The 20539-nt window shown below is 41.2% G+C and overlaps 1 protein-coding gene across 1 annotated transcript in view; it reads right to left on the reverse strand.

Annotated features, from left to right (window-relative positions):
• The window catches only part of LOC102310308 (DENN domain-containing protein 4C), a gene marked incomplete at its 3' end in the record, with an annotated part of 57172 nt that overhangs the window by 18492 nt on the left and 18141 nt on the right, over positions 1–20539 (reverse strand). Inside the window, 4 exon segments of the mRNA XM_014340761.2 lie at positions 2849–3018; positions 5443–5512; positions 11402–11648; positions 18993–19323. Coding sequence (XP_014196247.1) covers positions 2849–3018; positions 5443–5512; positions 11402–11648; positions 18993–19303 — 798 coding nt within the window.

The raw sequence follows: 20539 nt of genomic DNA on the forward strand, positions 1-20539 counted from the left end.
CACACACATTCACACACTGGTGATGGCAAGCTACGTTGTAGCCACAGCCACCCTGGGGCGCACTGACAGAGGCGAGGCTGCCGGACACTGGCGCCACCGGGCCCTCTGACCATCACCAGTAGGCAACAGGTGAAGTGTCTTGCCCAAGGACACAACGACCGAGACTGTCCAAGCTGGGGCTCGAACCGGCAACCTTCCGATTACAAGGCGAACTCCTAACTCTTGAGCCACGATCGCCCCTAAAATAGTTCCCAACCACTTTATGCTAATCAGCCAATTAGTTCTGATAAGACAATCATTTTCTTTAGTATCTCCTCTCTCACTCACACAAGCAGACATACTGGCAAAACCTGAAAAAGTTGATTCTCAGCACACTGGCATACCAGCTTAGCATGTGAGATAGTGAAATTAAAATGTTCTTACATTAAAAATTTTCCTAACATAATAATAATTTAAAAAAACCACTTGAACAGTAATATCAACAGTTAAATTAGCCCACATCTTGTGCATCCTGTGAGTTGACTGAGGCAACACCGCACAGGTCACTGATGAAACATACAGCATGGGAATTGAGTTAAGCAGCGGTAAAGACCTATTGCAGTGCTTTATCTCGAGGTTTCTTAGCATAATGTAAACTGTAATGGATTTTCTGCAGTTTATTTCTTTTTAGGACATCCAGTACCAAAATGAATGAATGCTGGCTCCTGCCCACCAGATTCTACAGCCTTTTCAGGGCGCAACGACAATCTAAAATGTCCTCGCTGTCCAGAAACTTTCCATCCAGTCTGTGTGTAGCTGTTTAACTTCTACTGATCATTGAAATGCCAACAGTGGTTCAAACAAACAGCAGTTAGCTGAGCTTTATAAATCTCCTCTGCTTCCTGGAAATATGAGACCTTCCCACTTCATACACAGATCAAAGCTAACGGGCTTATCTGCTGTGTTGCCTGTTTGGGTCCGTTTTTCACATTTTCCTCTGAAAGGAACTCAGGCCTTTGTTTGCCAATGAGTGGGTGTGTTTGCTTCTATGTACACACTGCGGTCAAAAATAAAGCCTTTTTATTAAAAAGCACTGTGTTTTCATTCTATGAATGTCTATGAATGACTTTCCTTCTTCCACCACAAAGTTTACGGTTTCATCCAGAAACAGAAAGCCAACTAGAAATAAAACTGGAGGTTTGACACCTTTTAACTGACGATAAAGTTACAAAAAAAGTAGCAGAGACTGTGGTTATGGCAATAAATATAGAATATTTAACTTAGGCGTGATTGCTCAGTTATCAATGGAGTCTGCAGACTGCCAGAGTCCAGCTGGGTCTTCCTCTGACCTTGGCTAGTAAATGACAAGGCAGAAAACACACTGTCCTCACCAAATATCCCCCTTAGAGTCAACCTTCCAAACACACACACACAGAAACTTGACTCAGCAGCAGCAGACCGAGAAGGGTTTGGCACTGCCAACTGCTGCTGACCTCTAACTGACCTTGTTCAGCAGAGCAAACGATTAAACAGTGGAAGGCTTTGGATGTTATTTGTTTTCAATCGTGATTGTTTTACCACATAATTCACTAATATGTGTCAATATGACACTAACCACAACTGGACGCCATTCCAAACCCAGAGATCAGCACAGCAGGCCAGAGCTTGTGTTTAGATTTGGAAACCAAGGATGTGCCTGTGTGCCTGTTTGAAACTGGAATTGTGCTCCTCTGCTGATGTGTCAGTGAACCTCTGCCGGGTTTGTTTGCATAAATTTACCCTTTCTTCTTTAATAAAGAATTCAAGATAGAAAAAAGCAAAGTTGGGCAACCATAAAAAGATGGCTTGTTGAGAAAAATGAGTTTCCTTTGGACTCCACAGTCCAAAAACATGCACGTTTTAGGAAAACTGGTGACTGTAACTTGGCTGTCTGTCTCTATGTCTTAGCACTTGTAACCTTATCTATGGGGAATACTCTCCAATATAAGACTGCTGCAGCCCATTTTGAAATCTGAAAAGCCCCTCCAGTCAACCCAGGCCTTTAACTCTGATCATCACACAAGTCTATTGATTTCTTGATTACTAAGGTCTATCTTGGAAATTAAAACTGTCCCTCTTTTTGAAGTGTGCTAAGTATTTGGATATTTTACTAACTCCTCAACATATCAAACTGTACGTATTGATGGATCAAATTAAGTTTATATTACCCGCGTGAACAATGTTTACACCGCACAACACTATATTTTAGCCTTTATATAACTGGAATTGAAGGTAATAATGCCTCTTTTAAAGTGTGATATGATTTATGATGGGAAAATGCATGACTGGGATACTAAATATATCGGGTTACTGGTTTGATGTGCATATGTGTGAGAGAGTGACTCATTAAGAGAAACAGAGTCTGCATTGTTGTGCCCTGAGAAGCAAAAAAGATAGCTCCATAAAAAGACTACAAAAGGAACAACCTTGTCCTTACAGTAGTGTTCAGGCATTTACTCTTCTAGTGAGCTGGTAGATTCTTTTTGGGGGGTGGGGGGGTGGGTTGGGGAGGCTGTTTTATTGTTGTGTTTTAATTCAAAGTTGCTGCCTTAAAATACAAAGCACTACATATGAGTTTATAAGGTTTTGGCAACATGCCTGACCTATTTTTACTTCTGGCATGCAGCACAATGTGGTTTTCTCGTGCCCTACTACAGTGTATGACTCTGTGGTCGTGTCAGCTGTACAGATGGCAGTTGAAGTCTGTTGATGAGGTCTAACAGTCAGTGGGAGGCTCTCAGATCCAATGCTGTTGCCAGAGAAGCTTGTAAGTCACCTGGATGAGTGAGAAATAAAGTAGTGTGGCCAAATATCCATTCATTCATCTCACCTTCTCTCCAGAGGCTCCGGTGAGGACAAAGGTGGAAAAAACAGGGAGGGAGTATTTGGTGTTAGCTGGCCAGCACTCAATTGTGGCCCCCATGGGAAGGCAGAAGAGAGGAACAGACTCTGGCAGAGGGAATGACTCATAGTCCTCCTCTGGATATCTGCTGAATAAACCTAACAGAAGGAAAAAAAGAAACAAAAAAACCCCAAACAAACAACTGAGAACTCAATTTAGAGAGCAGCTGAGGGCAACAGCCCACTATGAATAACAATTACAAGCTAATGTGGATGCAAAATTTCCTTTCTAATAAGCTTAAAAGCAAACAAGTGCAATGTACTATAATCACAAAGATAATGTACAACTTTATCGAGGCAACGTGTCACTAGAAACGCCTGGCTTTGTAATAAGCAAACAGTCCTACATAATCGCACATTCAGACAATTAGTTACTGTCAGTGGACACAAATGAAGAACAATGAAGTACTGATTTTACTTTGGCACTTACTTAACTCTTGAGCTGCATCCAGCTTGATAAAGGATGATATGAACTAAGCGGTTACACAAAGAGCTTTACGATTTAAAGTTATGCCTTATTAGGAATGTGGACACTTCTGCTAGTTCAAGTAAATGACACTGCAAACACTTGCCAGCTACTTACTAAACAGTAGGGGTGGGGGAAAAAATCGATACTGTGTAGTATCGTGATATTTTGTTTGCTAATAATGTATCGATACAGGGACAGCAGAAATCGATATTTTGTTACAAAAAAAGTTTTTGTGGACTGGAACTCTGACTTCAGAGCATGTTGATCCTTTTTCTGAGCAAGAATCCTGACATTCCTTCACTATCCAAATGTGTTTAACTTTTTTTTTGGCAGCAATAAACATGACAGTTTACTTATTTTAATTTAAGACATGTTTTATTTTAATTAAGTTTAAAACTTTTTTATTTAATGTAAAATTATATTTTGTTTTAATTTACTTTCAAATTCTTCAGTTGCTGAACGGGCTGCATAGTTTTCATAAATTGCATAGTTCAGAATAGCTATAATTGTACCAGATGGTTGCATTCAGTTAAGTTGGACTAGACTGTAATACAAACCGTTCAGTTTGTCAACAATAAAACTGACTGAAATGAGAGAAAGACTGAGTGTGAGACTTTGATATTAGATAAAATGAATATTGATAACGTTTACCTTTATGTACAGAATCTGAATATCGCAAAATATTTAAAAAAAATTGCAATAATATCGTATCGTGCGTTAAGTATTGTGATAATATCGTATCGTGGGATGTATGGTGATTCCCACCTCTACTAAACAGTTGTGAAAACTGTGACGAGTACGATACAAACTGGTGAAGGTAAAGCTGAAAGTAAAAAGTTGTATTTTTAGAAACAATGGTTGTGGTGCTAAAGATAAACTTTTACTTTGAAAGCAAATGGCTTCCATTTGTTTGTGGTGTACTTTGCTAAGTCTCACCACAGCTTGGTGATGATCTTTAGCTTCATTTTTAGTCTCCTCCAAAAAATAAAATATAGCCCTTTAGCTGTGGCTGATGAGAATGCTGAAATAAACAGCAAATGTGCCACAGGAGCCAAATAATTTCTTGAAAATGGTTATTAAGCTTGGTTACACTGTAAAGTTTCACTGAATTATACAGGCAATCATTTTTTCTGTTAGTCTAATATATATATTGGATTACAAAACTTTAACACTAAACGCGCTAAAAGGAGGAGGGCCTTAGCAGTTCCCTGTGCTAAATACCCTACTACATAGACACTCTGACTAATGTCCTGCTCCACAGCTATAAGTGCTCCTTCACATGTCATTTCTACATGAAAACCAAACATCCATCGCAGAACAAACTTATCTTTGCTCACATATGGATTAAACCTGAAGCTTGTTGCTTGGTGGATTTCCTTCCTGGCTTGAAATGTTGAAAATAAGCATCATTTCTGTGAGCTGACTCATCCAAAGCATTAGATAATATCGCTTCACAGTCTGCTGCATATTCACAACACAACAAAACGTCAGCAAGTCTGAGACTCAGCCAAACCCGCCGACTCTGAGCCAATAGTGTTATCAGAAAATCTTATGTCAGTGTTTTTGAAACGGGGAAGACACACAGTATTTAATGTGGCATAATCACCACCTTACATGTAAATATATGCTAACCATTAACTCCCTAGCAGGGAATAATATTGGCATGCAGAGGCTTATCACTTCACTTCAATTCTTGTTTAAACAAGCCGAATTGCAAGCATTACTGTAGCAGAGTGCCCTCCTGCAGCCAGTGCACTCTGCAGAATACGCTTGTCTCAACATCACTACACCAACACAGTTACAGCAAATATAGAAACAACCGATATGCAATAAACAGTTAGGAATTCGACAATTTATTATTCATAAAAGAGTGGGTAACTTTCTAAATGCATTGCAAAATCCACTCTGACTAGTCAAATTTTTCTCACCCACAATGCAAATAATTTGGCAGAAGAGAAAGCTACCTACAGACAACATACCATTTGATTTCTTAGAGGTTCACATCAGTATTTGGATCTGTGTGCACTGACAGTTATCAGATTAAAAAGGCTTACCTGCTTTGTACGCTATTGTGTTGGTTTTGGCCACAGACTTCTTGTAACACAGGTAGACTGAGGATCCCCACTGAAAACAAGAGCAGAAAACAGGTCATACTGTTATCCTCTGGGTCATCTTAGGGCCAATCAGGATCAAAACGCATCAAAATCTCATCTGGGCCCGCATTCCACTTAATCCTTTTCAGAACTGCAATTCTTTCAACTAACTAACAACAAGCACTATTTAAGTGTTTTTATTGTGCAGCACAGTATCAGCCTAGGATCTGTTCTCCGTACATGGATAGCCATAAAGTCAAACTTGCTCCCATCATGTTTATTAAATGTAAACAAGATTAAATAATGGACCTAAACGGCAGAAGTGGCAGCCAACCGTGGCTGCAGCATTCCTGAGGGAGGACCCTGTTGTGATTAGTGCACTGATAATACGAAACATTTTCAGAGGAGACATACTGTATTGTCTCCACCAGCAATGTTTTGACCCTTTAGACTCTTTACGTTTGGAGAGTTACTGCTTTAGTCAGGAGACGATACAGCAGATACACTAAGTATCGAATATGACACCAATATTCAAAGTAAATATATTTCTAAAGGTGCTACTGACATGAATTTCTCACCAGATGTTGGTAACGACCCATTTAATCTACACATGCAAAAAAATCATAGTCATAGATCTCCATATATTAAGTCACATGTAATAACTAAAGAAATCTTTAGATTTATTTGCATAGATTTCTATTTATTTCCTAAAACGAATGGTCTTACTTTGCTGAAACCTTCAATACGACTTTTGCTTGCAACAGCTTTTGTCCAGATTAGAGGTGGGGAAGAGAAAGCTGAAGCAAAATCTGAGTAAAGAACATCATAAACTGTTGACCCTTACATTTAGGAGATCTGGGTGTTCTGTTACTCTGTGGGGGGCATTTCGCTTGTATGGTCTAGTTAATTTGTGTGCCTTTAATTTATGGGCTATAAACAGTGCTATCTGAACTCCAGGGGGGCACACCAATAAAACCACTGCACCTATAATAACCTATATAAGATAAGTCTTCTGTCCAGCAGGCTGGGTATTTCACACCTCTGCCTTAGAGGTTTGGAAATTAGTTCTGAGTGATCACATCACTGGTCTTTATCACAACACTTACGGAAGATTTTCCACTTGTGTGTCACTGTGTTATATATTATGCTCCATCACCATCATGAGAACACCAAAGACAGTAATATCTCACTCTGACTCGGTTTCCCAGACAAGTGTCATTTGGAAGAATGCTGAGTGTAGAACTGTGTGTAAAATAAGTGGTAGAGCAGGTCATCTACTGATTGGAAGGTTGGTTGTTCGATTACTGGCTTCCCCTAGTCTGCATGTCAAATATCCTTGGGCAATATACTAACCCCAAATTGCTCTCCGATGCATCCATCAGAGTATGAGTGTGTGTGAATGTTAGTTAGAAAGCACCTACAAAAATCTGCTGGTGTGAATGGGTGAATGCACAAGTTGTGTAAAGCGCTTTGAGTGCTCAGAAGAGTAGAAAAGCGCTATATAAGAACCAGTCCATTTACATAACATCTGCCTGCCGATAAATCCGTCATGCTCTAAGTACTATGTACCATAAGTAAAGAATATCATCATTCATTGTTTCTAAGGTCATTCTTGGGTAAATCCTAAAGGAATTAAATAAAGTGCAATGCAAATTGTTTGTACTTTTGGGCATTTTGTATTGTATCTTCTAAGGTTTTTATTCCCTCCGTTTAGGCAAAAATTGGTTTGGTGATTAGTGATGGGAAATAATACCCACACACACAAAATGTCTTGAACCTAAGGTAGGAAGGCTTTTTGAAAACTAAGGAGTAGTAAGAAGAGATATTTGTGTTTAAAAGTGAGGGAGTATAAGTACAAACACTGTCAAAAAACAAACAAACGCTCAAGTAGATACAGATACCTAAAAATTCTATGTAAGAATCTTATTGTGGTGGAGGTGTGGTCCCTGGCTCGGCTGCAGGGGAGGAGTGGTGCAGTGAGCTCAATGGGGCGGTGCTGGGGAGGCAGGTGAGAACACAGCTAGTGGCGTTTGGTCTGATGACAGTTTCTTCCCCTTTTTAGTGAGACGGGAGAGGAGCGGAGGGGAGCTTTGGAACAGCTGAGACCTGAGCGGACCAGACTGTGAACTGTCACAATAAGTAAACCCATAAATAAACGTGACATCTCGCTATACCGATCTGTGTGTGTGTGTGAAGTGCATTTTACACTTATTAAGGTACAGCACCAAACTTTTTGTACTTTATTACTTCCTACCTTTGCTTCTGACAACTAAAACTAAGGATGCTTCCAAAGTTTAATAAAAAATTTTAATAGGACATCACATTCTGCTTCAGGCACTAAAAGTCTATAGATTAATGAACTAGGAAATTTCAGGACACATGCAGCCACAAACAGCACCTTGAAGGGGATTGCCTATTCTAAGAAATGCCAAATGTAGACCTCGCTGACACTGCAACGACTTTTACAGTAATTTAGTCTGTTTGTGTGTGTGTGTGTGCGCGCGTGCGTGTGTGTGTGTGTGTGTGTGTGTGTGTGTGTGTGTGTGTGTGTGTGTGTGTGTGTGTGTGTGTGTGTGTGTGTGTGTGTGTGTGTGTGTGTGTGTGTGGTGTGTGTGTGTGTGTGTGCTGGTGGGATAAGAGAGCAGAATAACATAAAAAGAATATGTATGACAGGAAAGTGAACAGAGCACAAATACTGGGTGTGGAGAAACTGAAATGCAGAAGCAGACAACATCTATCTCAAGGGGCTTCACTATATGAAGAAAAAAAACTATATTAAGAAAGCACACGCACACACAGCATTGAAAAAACCTTCATGAGGCATTTTGATGGTTCTCCATAATTAGATGTACTAGCCAATTGGAGCACCTTACATGAAGGCAGAGAATTCTCTTCAAAATACTGAAATACACATTTAACTAGAAAAAAAAACAATAAACAGATGAGATGGCTTTCACGCCACAACATGTGTCAGCACAATAAAGAAAAAAAAAACAAAAAAAAAAAACACAGAAGTTTGACTTGAACAGAATGACTTAAAATTTTTTATCACATGACAGTATGAGAAAGAAAGAAGCTCAGAACCATCTTGTATTGCTGACAAGTTTCACACAAAGCTTTAGTAGTTACAGTTTTTCTCAAATGTTAAAACACAAAAGCCAATCCTGTAACCCAAATGACCAGTAGTCTAAACACATTTACTAAATGTAGCCACCATATTCCAGTACCATAAACACATGTCACATGAAGACACAATTCACAAAACACAACCCTCTGTACTCATAAATCTAAACACATTTTTCCTTGCTAAAACACATGTTGCAAAACAACTCTGCTCATATTCTCAAATGAAAGCCCATGTGATGCAAAATGCTTGCCACAGTCACCAATCTTTGAACACAGGGAACACACCTGGCGTCATTCACTACACACAATGACTCAAAATTGAAGACACTTGTTGCTAATGCTGTACCCACATGTAAAAGCAAGTTCAGAGTGCACAGTATGCTGAAGATTCCAAACAAACACAATGGATGAAGGCAGAGTCAGGGGAAGAGGAATTTGATGCAGAGGAGGGAGAAGAGCTGGCCCTGGAAGAAGAGGAGCAGGCCAATGAGGAAGAGGAGTTCAAATGAGAGGAGGAAGAGGAGCGACCAACGAGGAAGAGGAGAAGGCCAACATGGGAGAGGAGAAGGTCCAGGAGGGAGAGCAAGACAACCTCGCACCATCATTACGGACGAGATGCGAGCAACAGCTCAGCGACATGATGCCGCACAGTGATTGTGGTGTGTGTGTGGTGTGAATAACGTAAATAAAAAAACTTCACACCCTGTTCATGTTTTCAAGATTACTGTTGTGTGCAATAGATTCTGTTTTTGCATTGAGTTGTGTTACAGTAGTGTACGTACATGCAGGATTTTCTATAGATTTATACTACTCATATGAAACTCACAAATCTAAATGCCTAATCCTCTGCAGAGATCTACGACGATCCGTTACTGTATAGTTTCTAAAATATGCATTGGCAGTTATGAAACAAAGAACCTTCTCACAAATTGAGCATTGTGTTTTCAATTGTTTTGCTGTAGTGTGTAATGATGTGTATAGTGTTTACAGTTTTGACAGCTTCGAGCTGCTCTCTTGGTGTGGGAGTTTGAGTTTTGCAGTGGGAAGGTGTGGTTGTGTTTATGTAGCTTTAGAGAAGGGTGTTGTGTTTGGACATTGGGGGACCTGGTGGTAACGTTTGTGACATGTGTTTTAGCATTTGAGAAAAACTGTAAAATGAGACAGCAGAGTGAAGTTGAGGATTCAAGACTTATGACTAAATGTCTTAGCATTTCAGGTGACGGCCTGACAGCACGAGCAACCATCTGCTGAATTCAAAATGTCATAGAGTACCTTCAGAAAGGGAAAAAAATCCACATTCAGTTGTTAAGAACTGTTTGTTTTTTTTAAATTACAAGTTATTCTGTTTTGAAGAATGTGACATTAATGGGTTTACCCAGTTGCTCTCGACCTGCACCTATCATCTAATTTTCCTGTTTTCAAAAATCCAACAATACCATCAACATTTGCATTGGCATATTTAGACTAAAATGGCTCATTCCCATTCAAATATTTGGTTTATACTTTTAACTTATGTTTGCTTCCAGTTTACACTTTCTGTATCTTACCCTCTTTATGCTGATGTCATTCGTTCTGTTAGGTCTTTAGAACTAATCTTCCTCCTCAATAGCTGACGTCTGTGGTTTTGAGTGTGTGTTGCTATTTTTATTTGTGTGCAACTTGTACATAAAGTTCAAGATGTTTGTTACACTTTAGTATTTGTGTCTTTAGCACAAAAATGAAAGATACTACTGTGCTTACTGACCTCGAACCGATTTTGGCGTACAGAAATCTGTTAAAAAATGTTTTAGTACAACTTTGATAAGCCGCACTACTTGATGGATTGTCAGAGCATTGCGGCTGCCATAGTGAGGAGCTTCGCGGAGTAATCTGGGTCCAAAACTCCGTCCATTCAGGTCCCAAAGTCAAAGGCTAAGGGTTAAAAACGGTCTAAATTATTTCATCTTTAATTAAATCATCAGCGTTGCTGCTTTATCGGGTGTAACAATTAAGTTTTACATCCATGCATCCATGAAAACAGAATTTATTAAATTTAACAGGAAGTTAGCTCGCTAGTTTCCACCTAAACATTTCATACCATGTTCTGACTGAGAGATTTTTAAAACTAATTAAAACGTACAGCTCTGCTACCACTTCCAACATAAATGAAGACAGAAAACTAAACAGCAGTGCCGTTTGTAGGGTTACTGAAGTTGGACTACCTGGTATATAATGTTGTGCTACATGATTGCTAGCGACACAGCTATTTTAGCATAACATTAGCACAGTGAAGCCGGAGGATGAACGCCAACTTTTTTTCCACTCGATAAAAGTTAACGTGAGGGATTCTGGTGGTTAGGGACAAATGCAATCACATAGCAGGATGCTATACACGGGCCAAACTTCAGTCAGGAGAACAACTGAGATTATTCATCCACAATACGAGGTTAGTGATTAATATACTGCAACAACATGGGAATAGAGCAGCTGCCAGAGAATTCAACATTAATGAATCAATGTTACGGAAGTGGAGGAAGCGCAGTTTTTGGCTTTCCCCATATTTCAAAAGTGCTTCATCTCTTTGCTATGACTGTCGCCCGGCATAATTTGCAGATGATAATGGTTGTAGCCGCTGCGATGCTTTCGACCAAAACAGACGCAGCTTGATGACATCATCAACATGTGCTATCGCGATAGAGCGGTATAGTCAAAATCTCTATCGTTGGCCAAATTTATATCATTTATATCGTATATCGTTTATATCACCCACCCCTGAGTGATGTATTCCTCTATTCCTCACCAGTTTCTCCCTTACCATGCTGCTGTTGAGATTCTTCTCCACCTTGCAGAAAGTGTGTGGTGGGGTCTCCCCTTTGCTCGGGATGATGATGCAGACATCTGTGACGGCCAAGGCGGCGTGCGGCTGGCTCTCGGGAGCCCGGCGGTAGGTGATGTAGATGCGTTGGGAGGAATTGCCACTGATGTTGGCTGGGCGACCAGAAGGTGTGGTTTGGATAAGGTGGCAGCCCTGCTTCAGACGCTCCTTCCACTCATACAGCACACTACAGGAGGAAGCACAGCAATGTGGTCAACCACATAAACTGCCACATCGGGGTGTAGTTATTAGTGTGATTTCCATGCACAATTGATTGCTGGGCTACTCAGCTGGAGCAAGTCCTATGCTAGTGCAGAATTCAGTGGCTGGCACAATGAAATTGATTAGTCTGCTCTGTATTATCTTATCCAAAGCAGCATTTGATGGAATTCATGAAAAACAAATAGACATTTATAAGCATTCAAAGTGGCAAATTCAAGCTCAGAACCACCTCCATTACTTTGGCCACAGTAACGCATGTTGCAAAGGAGGAAAAAGTCTGGACACTATCTGGCTCCAATTTAATAATGGAATTCTTGCCAGCCACAGTCTTGTTGAGCAGACATCCTTTTCCAGTCCAAATAAGACATTAGTTTACTAACATCTATTTCTTTAAAAGAACAGACAAAAAAAGGGCCACATATCACAGTTGTTTGTCCAACACTGTACAACTACACTGTATATGCAAGGAGGAAGATTATAAATCACATTAGAAAATGATTGACTGATTGACAATGACTGAAAATACTGATGACCACCAGTGCTACCCCACCTAGATCTTGAGTTGAAGACTCACTGAGATTCCAACCTCTCTAAGATTTTTAGTAAATGTGCCTATGGTATCGATTTGACGGTCCTACTTCGCCTCGTTCAGGAGTTATCGCATTTACAAACTTGTAACAAACTCGTGTCCAGGCAGCCCACCCACCCCTGGTATTGTCTAATGATATGCTAAAACAGATCAAAAATGACACAGATCTCATTGAGAAACAGCATATGGCCCAATTAATACAGACAATATAGAATTTGCAATAAACATTACCTGTGACTAAATGGTAAATGGCCTGTATTTGTATAGCGCTTTACACTACATTCAGTCATCCACCCATTCATTCACACACTGGTGATGGCAAGCTACATTGTAGCCACAGCTGCCCTGGGGCGCACTGACAGAGGCAGAGGGGAAAAAGCATTACAGATTCTCAATCTCTTCCATCACTCACAGGAGGTAATCAGTATGGAAGCATGTTAGTTTCTTTCTAACACATATTAATTACAGCTGCTGGTCAAAGACTGTCAGCTTGGCAGCAGTGTTGCTAGTTAGCTTTCACATCAGGCAACGGTAACACGCCAGCTCACTTAAACAGACATCACAAGATCCTAATGTAGCCAAGTGAGCTGAGGCTGTATTCAAACCCAAACTGACAACAGTCTCTGCTTGTGGTGAAGCTAAGCAAGAAAAAAACCCAAAAAACAGAAAAACAACAAAACAACAAAACATTCCAACTTTGCTGTAGATGACACTGTATTTAGAAGCAGCACAAATTTAGCACCAGTGTTTATTCCAATGCAACCTTCTCTATTTACTGATTCCTTCTTATGTGCGAACTCAGCTTTCAGCTGGAATACTTTGACTTAAATGCACATTTGGTAATGAAAAGATATCAAATCAGTATTCGGTTTTTCTGCTTTTAATTGAAAATCTTATTTTTTAAGCAGAATTTTAACTCCTATTCGCTTGTACTTATCAGCTGAATTTGCCTTTGACTGACTTTGAGATTTGTGATAGTCTTCACACATGTATATACACACAGCTTACAGTATACTGACACATATATTGAGCCTGTACTGCACAAGAGGACCCTTGTACAAACCACTTAGCGGACAAGTACTGAGAGATACACAACAGTGGCAGTAATTTTAAACACTCCTCTTGGTATTTCCATTATGCACTTATCCTCCATTACTGTTTCAAGTGAACTCAACAGGCATTTTGTGGCACTGTCTGAAAGCTGGAAAGAGAAGAGAATGTAAAGTAGTCGACCGAGAGATTTTTATAGTTTCTTTCTTTTTGGTTCCTGCGTGGATTGCTGTGGTAGCAAAGTGACCGACTTTGCTCTGCACGTCTTTCTGTGCTGTTCATGTGTATATATTTGTATTGACATCAGTCAATACAAATATATGTAATACACTCTTAAAAAATGGCTCAATAAAATATGTATTTATAAAACAAATATTCCCAGGGTAGGGTTACCTGGGCCCTGCCCTGGAGCCAGACCTGTGGAGGGTGCCCAAGGGTGAGCGCCTGATGGTCGGACCTTATGCCATAGGGCAGAGTCTGGTGCAGCCTTAAGAAGGGGCGTGTAGGGACATTCTAACTGTATCATCAAATCTGCAGTTGTGTGTTCTGGACACTGAGATAAAGAGAGAGGCTGAGTTGCCACCAGGTGGTGAGTTGGATCAGGTGGTGAGGCAGCATACTAGACAGACCTGCATGTCATAACATATAATTAGGATGCTGCGCTGGGACCGCCTGAGAGAGGCCCCGGTCCGCAAGATCTTCAACTCCCACCTCTGGCAGAGCTTTGACAGCATTCCAAGGGAGACTGGGCACATTGAGTCCAAATGGACCATGTTCAGTACCTCAGCAGTCGCAAGGTGATCAGTGCCTGTTGTGGTGATAAAACGCAAACCAGATTCTAGATACTGCAGGTGAAGGGAGCCATCAGACTGAGGGAGTCCTATCGATCTTGGTTAGCCTGTGGGACTTCAGAGACAGCCTATAGATACCAACAGGCCAGGTGGAACACAGCTCAGGCAGTGGCTGAAGCAGAAAGGAGGGATGGACCGTGGCTCAGGGGGTTGGGAATCGCATCTGTAACCGGAAGGTCACCGGTTCAATCCCTGGGCTCTCTGTCCTGGTCGTTGTGTCCCTGGGCAAGGCACTTTACCCTACTGCCTACTGGTGTTGGCCAGAGGGGCCAATGGCGCGATATGGCAGCCTCGCTTCTGTCAGTCTGCCCCAGGGCAGCTGTGGCTACAACCGTAGCTTGCCTCCACCAGTGTATGAATGTGAGAGTGAATGAATAGTGGTATTGTAAAGCGCTTTGGGTGCCTTGAAAAGCGCTATATAAATCCAATCCATTATTATTATGAGTTCGGAGAGACCATGGAAAAAGACTTTTGGACTGCCTTGAAGAGCTTCTAGGAAAACCGTCAGGCGACGGTAGATGTTGTAAGGCTGTCTTGGTTTACACGTCTCTACAATGTTTCATGGAGAGCAGGGGCAGTACCTTTGGATTGGTAGACCAGGGCAGTGGTTCCCATCTTCAAGAAGGGGGACTGGTGGGTGTGCTCCAACTATAGGGAGATCACTGCAGCTGCAGTGAAGTGGATATTGTACCAGTCCATCATGGTGAAGAGAGAACTGAGCATAAAAACAAAGCTCTCGATTTGCCAGTCAATCTAAGTCCCTACCCTCTCCTACGGTCACAAGCTTTGGGTGGTGACTGAAAAAAGTAGATACAAGTGGTGGAAATGAGCTTTCCCCAAAGGGTGGCAGGCCTCTCTCTTAGACATAGGGTGGGGAGTTCGTCCATCCAAGAGGGGCTCAGAGTACAGCTGCTACTCCTCCCCGTCAAAAGGAGCCAATGGAAGCTATTCAGGCTTCTAACAAGGATGCCTCCTGGGTGAGGTGTTGTGGGCATGACCCAGGACACACTGGAGAGATTATATCTCTCAGCTGGCCTGGGAGTGCTTTGGTATTCCCCTGGACAAGCTGGAGGAGGTGGTTGGGGAGAGGGAGGTCTGGGCTTCTCTGCTTAGGCAACTACCCCCATGACCCAGCCCTGGATAAGCAGAAGAAAATGGATGGAACGATGAAGCTCCGTATGTTCCCTTTTTAATCCTCATTATAGACCTTTTTCAGGGCACACATTTTGAGCACTGTTTACAATTACTGCTTATTTTAGTCAATAATATTAACAATTACATTTATTTAGGAGAGAACGACCCAAGGTGTGGTATTATATGTGATGGTCACTGAAGAGAGATTGCATAATTAATGAATAATAGTTAACAGTTCTACCTGTGGCTTTCCTGCTGTCATGAGTCAAAATGTGTGCGTTGAAAAACTTAAATTGCCACACATACACAACACTTTCTCCATTTGCAGACAGTGCCAGCAAAAAATATAATGTTTGAGTAAAACTGCATGCAAATAGTGCCTACACCTGTTCACCCACATAAGCCCTCAGTAACCATTAGTGTTGCCAGTGTCTGGGAAGTGCAGCCCCTTTGGGCTTTCAGCACACAAAAGCTGCTGATATTGTCTGAGCACATTCTTTGTCAGTGCCTGATAAGCACTGCACTGTGTAGTGTCAGAGGCCAGTGAGAGCCTCCTTAGCATCATCACCACTAGTATGGGAGTGCTCAGCAAACAGTATTGAATTCACACAGCTGAAAAGATGCTGCTGAAGAGGACACCTCTAACGGTGCTTCGCTTCCACTTTTCTGTTGGTAAAATCACAATGGCTGAAAGCAACTACTGCGGAAAACTGCTACAAAGGAGGATTCCAGGGCAGAGCAGAGCATTTTCTGACGTGAGAGCACTTCAGCTTTTTGGGCCGCTTTTCACAGCTGGTAGAAAGCTGCCAGTCACAGGAAGAACAACCACAATGTTTCCTGATAACAGCAACTGATCTTAAATAGGGCTTCTCCAGAAAGTTTGTTAACTGTGAAATGAGGGGAATTTAGTTTTTGTTTCAGCGAGAGCCAGCTTCAACTCTGGGCCAGTTACCAGGGTAACAGACTCCATGAAGCTAAACTGCACACTGGCAGGTTTTTAATTTTTTGTTGTTGAACTAGGACTCCTCTCATGCTTAGCCTGGCTGTGTCAATGCATATCATCATTCATTCAGTCGATACCAAAGCAAATATGGCAATACATCAATTAGCAGTTTTAAGTTGGTTTTTTTTCCTAGGATGACTTCCAGTTAAACATTAATCACTCTGTGCTCAAAGAACAAGGACAAAAATGTTTTTATAAGCTGTTTTTTATAAAGCTCTGTGACTGTAAAGACAATAAGGCAACTGTCAGGTTGTCAGCCAGTTCCTCTGCACTCAGATCAATATCAATTACAACATATGGTGGTGACTATATGAATATATCCAGGTGAGGATTATTGCGGTGTAGCTGAAACAACTTAAAGATTCTTAAACTGGACTAACAATGTAGTTTAAAGGGAGATTTTGAATTCAGGGTGCAGGCAGTCCGAATGTGTTCAAACAGCATTTAATGCTGAAATATTTACACACCTCATAAATAGAATCATTAAATGTTGCCATGCAAGATTTGTGAGTCCAAAAGGACATTTAAAAGTTAAAAGATGGTGCAAAGACTGCAACTCCCCCTGGCTTCTGCTCCGTGGCTGCTGAGTGACCCCTCATTTGGGACTCTCCTCAGCTCTTTCTGGGACAGTGGCGCGGCTGCCCCTCTGTTGGTCTTCCTTGGTCTCTTGTGTTCTGGGGGCCTCTAGGTGTCTGGAGTTTTGATCTCCTCCATACCTGCTTCATGCCCTGGAGGACGGGCTGTGGCCCCCCCACACCCTCTAGCAGATCATTACATGAAGGAACCTTTTAAAAAAACAAGCGCGTCCATGCTCACAGGTGTACACACGGGTGATCACACCCACAAACTACACCCTTTTTGGCTCCTACCTCAAAGCACACTGTGTTCTGTTGATCTTATGTGCTGCACAATAATGTTTAATATTTAGTATTTACTGTCATATTCCCATATATCATTGTGATGTTGTTTATTCTATTACTCTTGTTCTCTTCTGCTTGTTTTCTTTTTTCTTTCTCAACAGGTGATCCAGGTGATCGATATATGCATTTTTCTTTTTTTTCTTTTTTTTTTTCTTTTTTGTTTTTTTTGCTGCCCGTTCTGTTGGTTTTTGTTTTTTGCCCTTCTCCCCCGTCCCTCTTCTCAGCTGTTTCTCTTTCCCTCTTTCTTTCTCCCCTTCTTTCCTCCAGTCAAGTCTGTCCCGTATTCAGCAAGTGAAAATAAAATAAACAATAAAAGGTGAATCAAATGGACCATTATGGCAAGGCTGGGATGGTCAATTTAGTAGAGTAAATCCGTTGGGCATCTTTCTTTGTCTTTAGACAATAATTCTGATGGCAAAAGAGCCAAACGGGACAGGCAAAAAAAAAAAAAAAAAAAGTAAAAAAAGGGGGGAAAAAACAAAAGGAAGAAGAATCCAACCTTTTTTTTTTTAAATCTAACTGGGTAAATGATAATTGATTGGAGCAAAGAAAATAGAATCATTTTAACTTATTTTATATTTCCCTGCTGATTTTTAAGATAAATGTCACTGCTTCACATTGACATGCATTCATAACTGGAATGGATGAAACATGGACTGTTTCTTTTATATCGCTTTTTTTTAATCTAATTCAGGGATAATCTCTGCTCATCATTTATGCATTGCCACAGTACTGTAGGCCAATTCCCCTTTTTTCCACACAGAGAGTTAACATACATAGCCAACTTATCCCTGGTCATGATCAGACTCAGAGTTTCTCATAAAAGAGTGAATCAACTCGAGTTTAGAGTTGAAATCAAATTTGCTAAATTTGCTTCCTGGAATGGTTCCAACAAGTAAGATGAATAATAAACGAGATTGTGTACTGCATATGTAAACAACAGCACTGCATGTCTTGGGCAGGCTTGGAGTCAGCACATCATTACAGTCATTCATCCGAGGTGTTTAGAAAATTCTGTCAAGCTGGTGAATTTAATGAGTATCTAAATCCTAGCAAAAGTGACTCAATTTACATTTTCATAAATTTATTCTAATGTTCACAACGCACGTACTGTTATTTCAAAAGAGAAGTGTAAACACTTTCCCATTTGTCTTTTTCACCTTCTTTCTGCGGCAGAATTCAACTCTCTTTTTTTTTAATGTACAGATATTTATGTCTCCCAGAGGATGAACTGGATCTCTTTATTTTACATGCATTTATATAATCTGTCCCACTTGGCTTTTGCAGCCTATTCCAGTTTTCCTGACAAGGTGACACTTTTCCATACTTCAGTGGTAATATGAATTGCTTCCAGACTGGATCCTCCCATCCCTAGCTTTATCATCATCATCATCATCATAAATTCCTTTCTGATTTTGCATTTTGATGGCAAAGTAAAATTGACATCTGAGCATTTACAAAAGCATTTGCAGACAGGTTAATTCTTGGCCTACACAAGAAGAGAAATACTTTAATGAACACCTCCACTGAAAAGCTTTAGTCTCAGACTAGCCCAAATCCATGTTTGGGACACCAAGCTTTAACCTGCTTATGCATCAGCATGTAAATGTAGTCCCTGACAATGTTAGCAAGCTCACTTAAACAGCCAAATACAGACTCAAAGTGGTGTTAGCCCAGCTATAGAAAAGGTTTTGGAAATAAAGACAATGTTGTGCTTTGCCTTGTTTAATTACAAACAAGGCAACCTCCTTTGGATACTTACCCCAAGTCGGTTAGCGGTGGCTTGTCACGACCTCGCCTGTAGCACAATAAGATCTGCGGCGCCATGAGGGCACCGTTGTTAAGATCAGCCGATTGGCCTGTCGGTGTTGTTTCTATGCATGTGAACCCTGGCGGCACCTCCTCCCCCACTGAGCGGATCACCACTGCCACATCTGTGATGGGTGCCTTAGGCCTGGCCGTCTTGTGGCAGACATCATCAAAGTGGATCTCCTGGTCCAACGGCTTGGACGGGTCCGTCAGACCAGCCACCACAAAGTAGTCGGCTACACGAGGGCCTTTGTCCTCCATCATTTCCCATCCCCGCCAACTACCTTCAGAGGGAAAAAGAAAGAGAGGGGTAGAGACACAGAGAAAGAGAGAGAGAGAGAGAGAGAGACAGACCAGGAGATTAATTTTCGTTGTGGTTGCAGGTACAGACGGTTCTTGTGTCCTTGCTCTGGCTTTAAAATGAAAAAAAAAATCTGACAGCCATAAATCTTTCTAAAGGGAGGCCAGTAGAAGGGCAAATGGAAAGAGAGGGCAAAAATGTGGGGAAGAGAGGCTATATAATGAAGCAGCCATTTAGAGCTTGGGTAGTTAGCTGACAGTCTTTGGCCAGGTCACGTAATCAGCGGAAGGTTCAGCGTCCCAGCTCAAGGACACACGTGGATGTGATGAGGGCATAACATTTTTGGTCTTGAGGTTTTTCAACCTTACTCTAATTCTAAAGAGTGAAACTCTGGCTAGCTACACAGATCTGAGTGTGCATTTTGAACAGGGAGCAGTGAGGTGTTTCTTCACACATTCCACCTTAATTAAAGACTGCCCCCACGTATAAACCTGAGCTTACAAGCTTTGTGATATTACAGAGCCTATTAAGCCTGTGTGATAAAAGCCAAACAGTAGTTTTCTTAATCTAGCCCAGAAGGGCATGCTCAGACTCAATAAGATCATCTACATTTACTGAAGCAGCACAGTCTCAAAGGGACAATGATATGGTTATATAAACTAAAGAAATGCCTTTTGTTAGAGATAAAGAAAACATCCTCTGCAATTGACAAATTACAGAGTTGCACATGTTTACCAGCATACAAACCTCAACCTCTGTCATGAGCTGTCATGAGGTTAACTGAACTTCAGGTATGAAGTTATGACCTGCAGTCTATCTGGGTCAGATATAAACCAAGTTTAGGTGTAGTTTATTTTCGTTGTGCTGAGTTTTTACAGTCAGTTACAATAACTCGTACTGCGTACTAGGGCTGCTCAATTAATCGAATTTTAATCTCGATTACGATCTGGGCTTTCAGCGATCTTTAAAAATGACTGAGCCGATTATTAGCCCCTCCCTCGTGCTTTACTCTCGCGCTGCTCCGTGTGGCAAATCGAGCGCACCTCTCTGCATTTCGAACATGTGTCACAACAATTAAGAGCAGCGGTCCCCAACCTTTTTTGCGCCATGGACCGGTTTATGCCCGACAATATTTTCATGGACCGGCCTTTAATGTGTCGCGGATAAATACAACAAAATAAAACTAGTACCGGTACCGA

Source organism: Haplochromis burtoni, unplaced genomic scaffold (genome assembly GCF_018398535.1).
Source record: "Haplochromis burtoni strain Fernald_Lab_line unplaced genomic scaffold, NCSU_Asbu1 Contig_401, whole genome shotgun sequence".
In the NCBI taxonomy this organism is placed as follows: Eukaryota; Metazoa; Chordata; class Actinopteri; order Cichliformes; family Cichlidae; genus Haplochromis; species Haplochromis burtoni.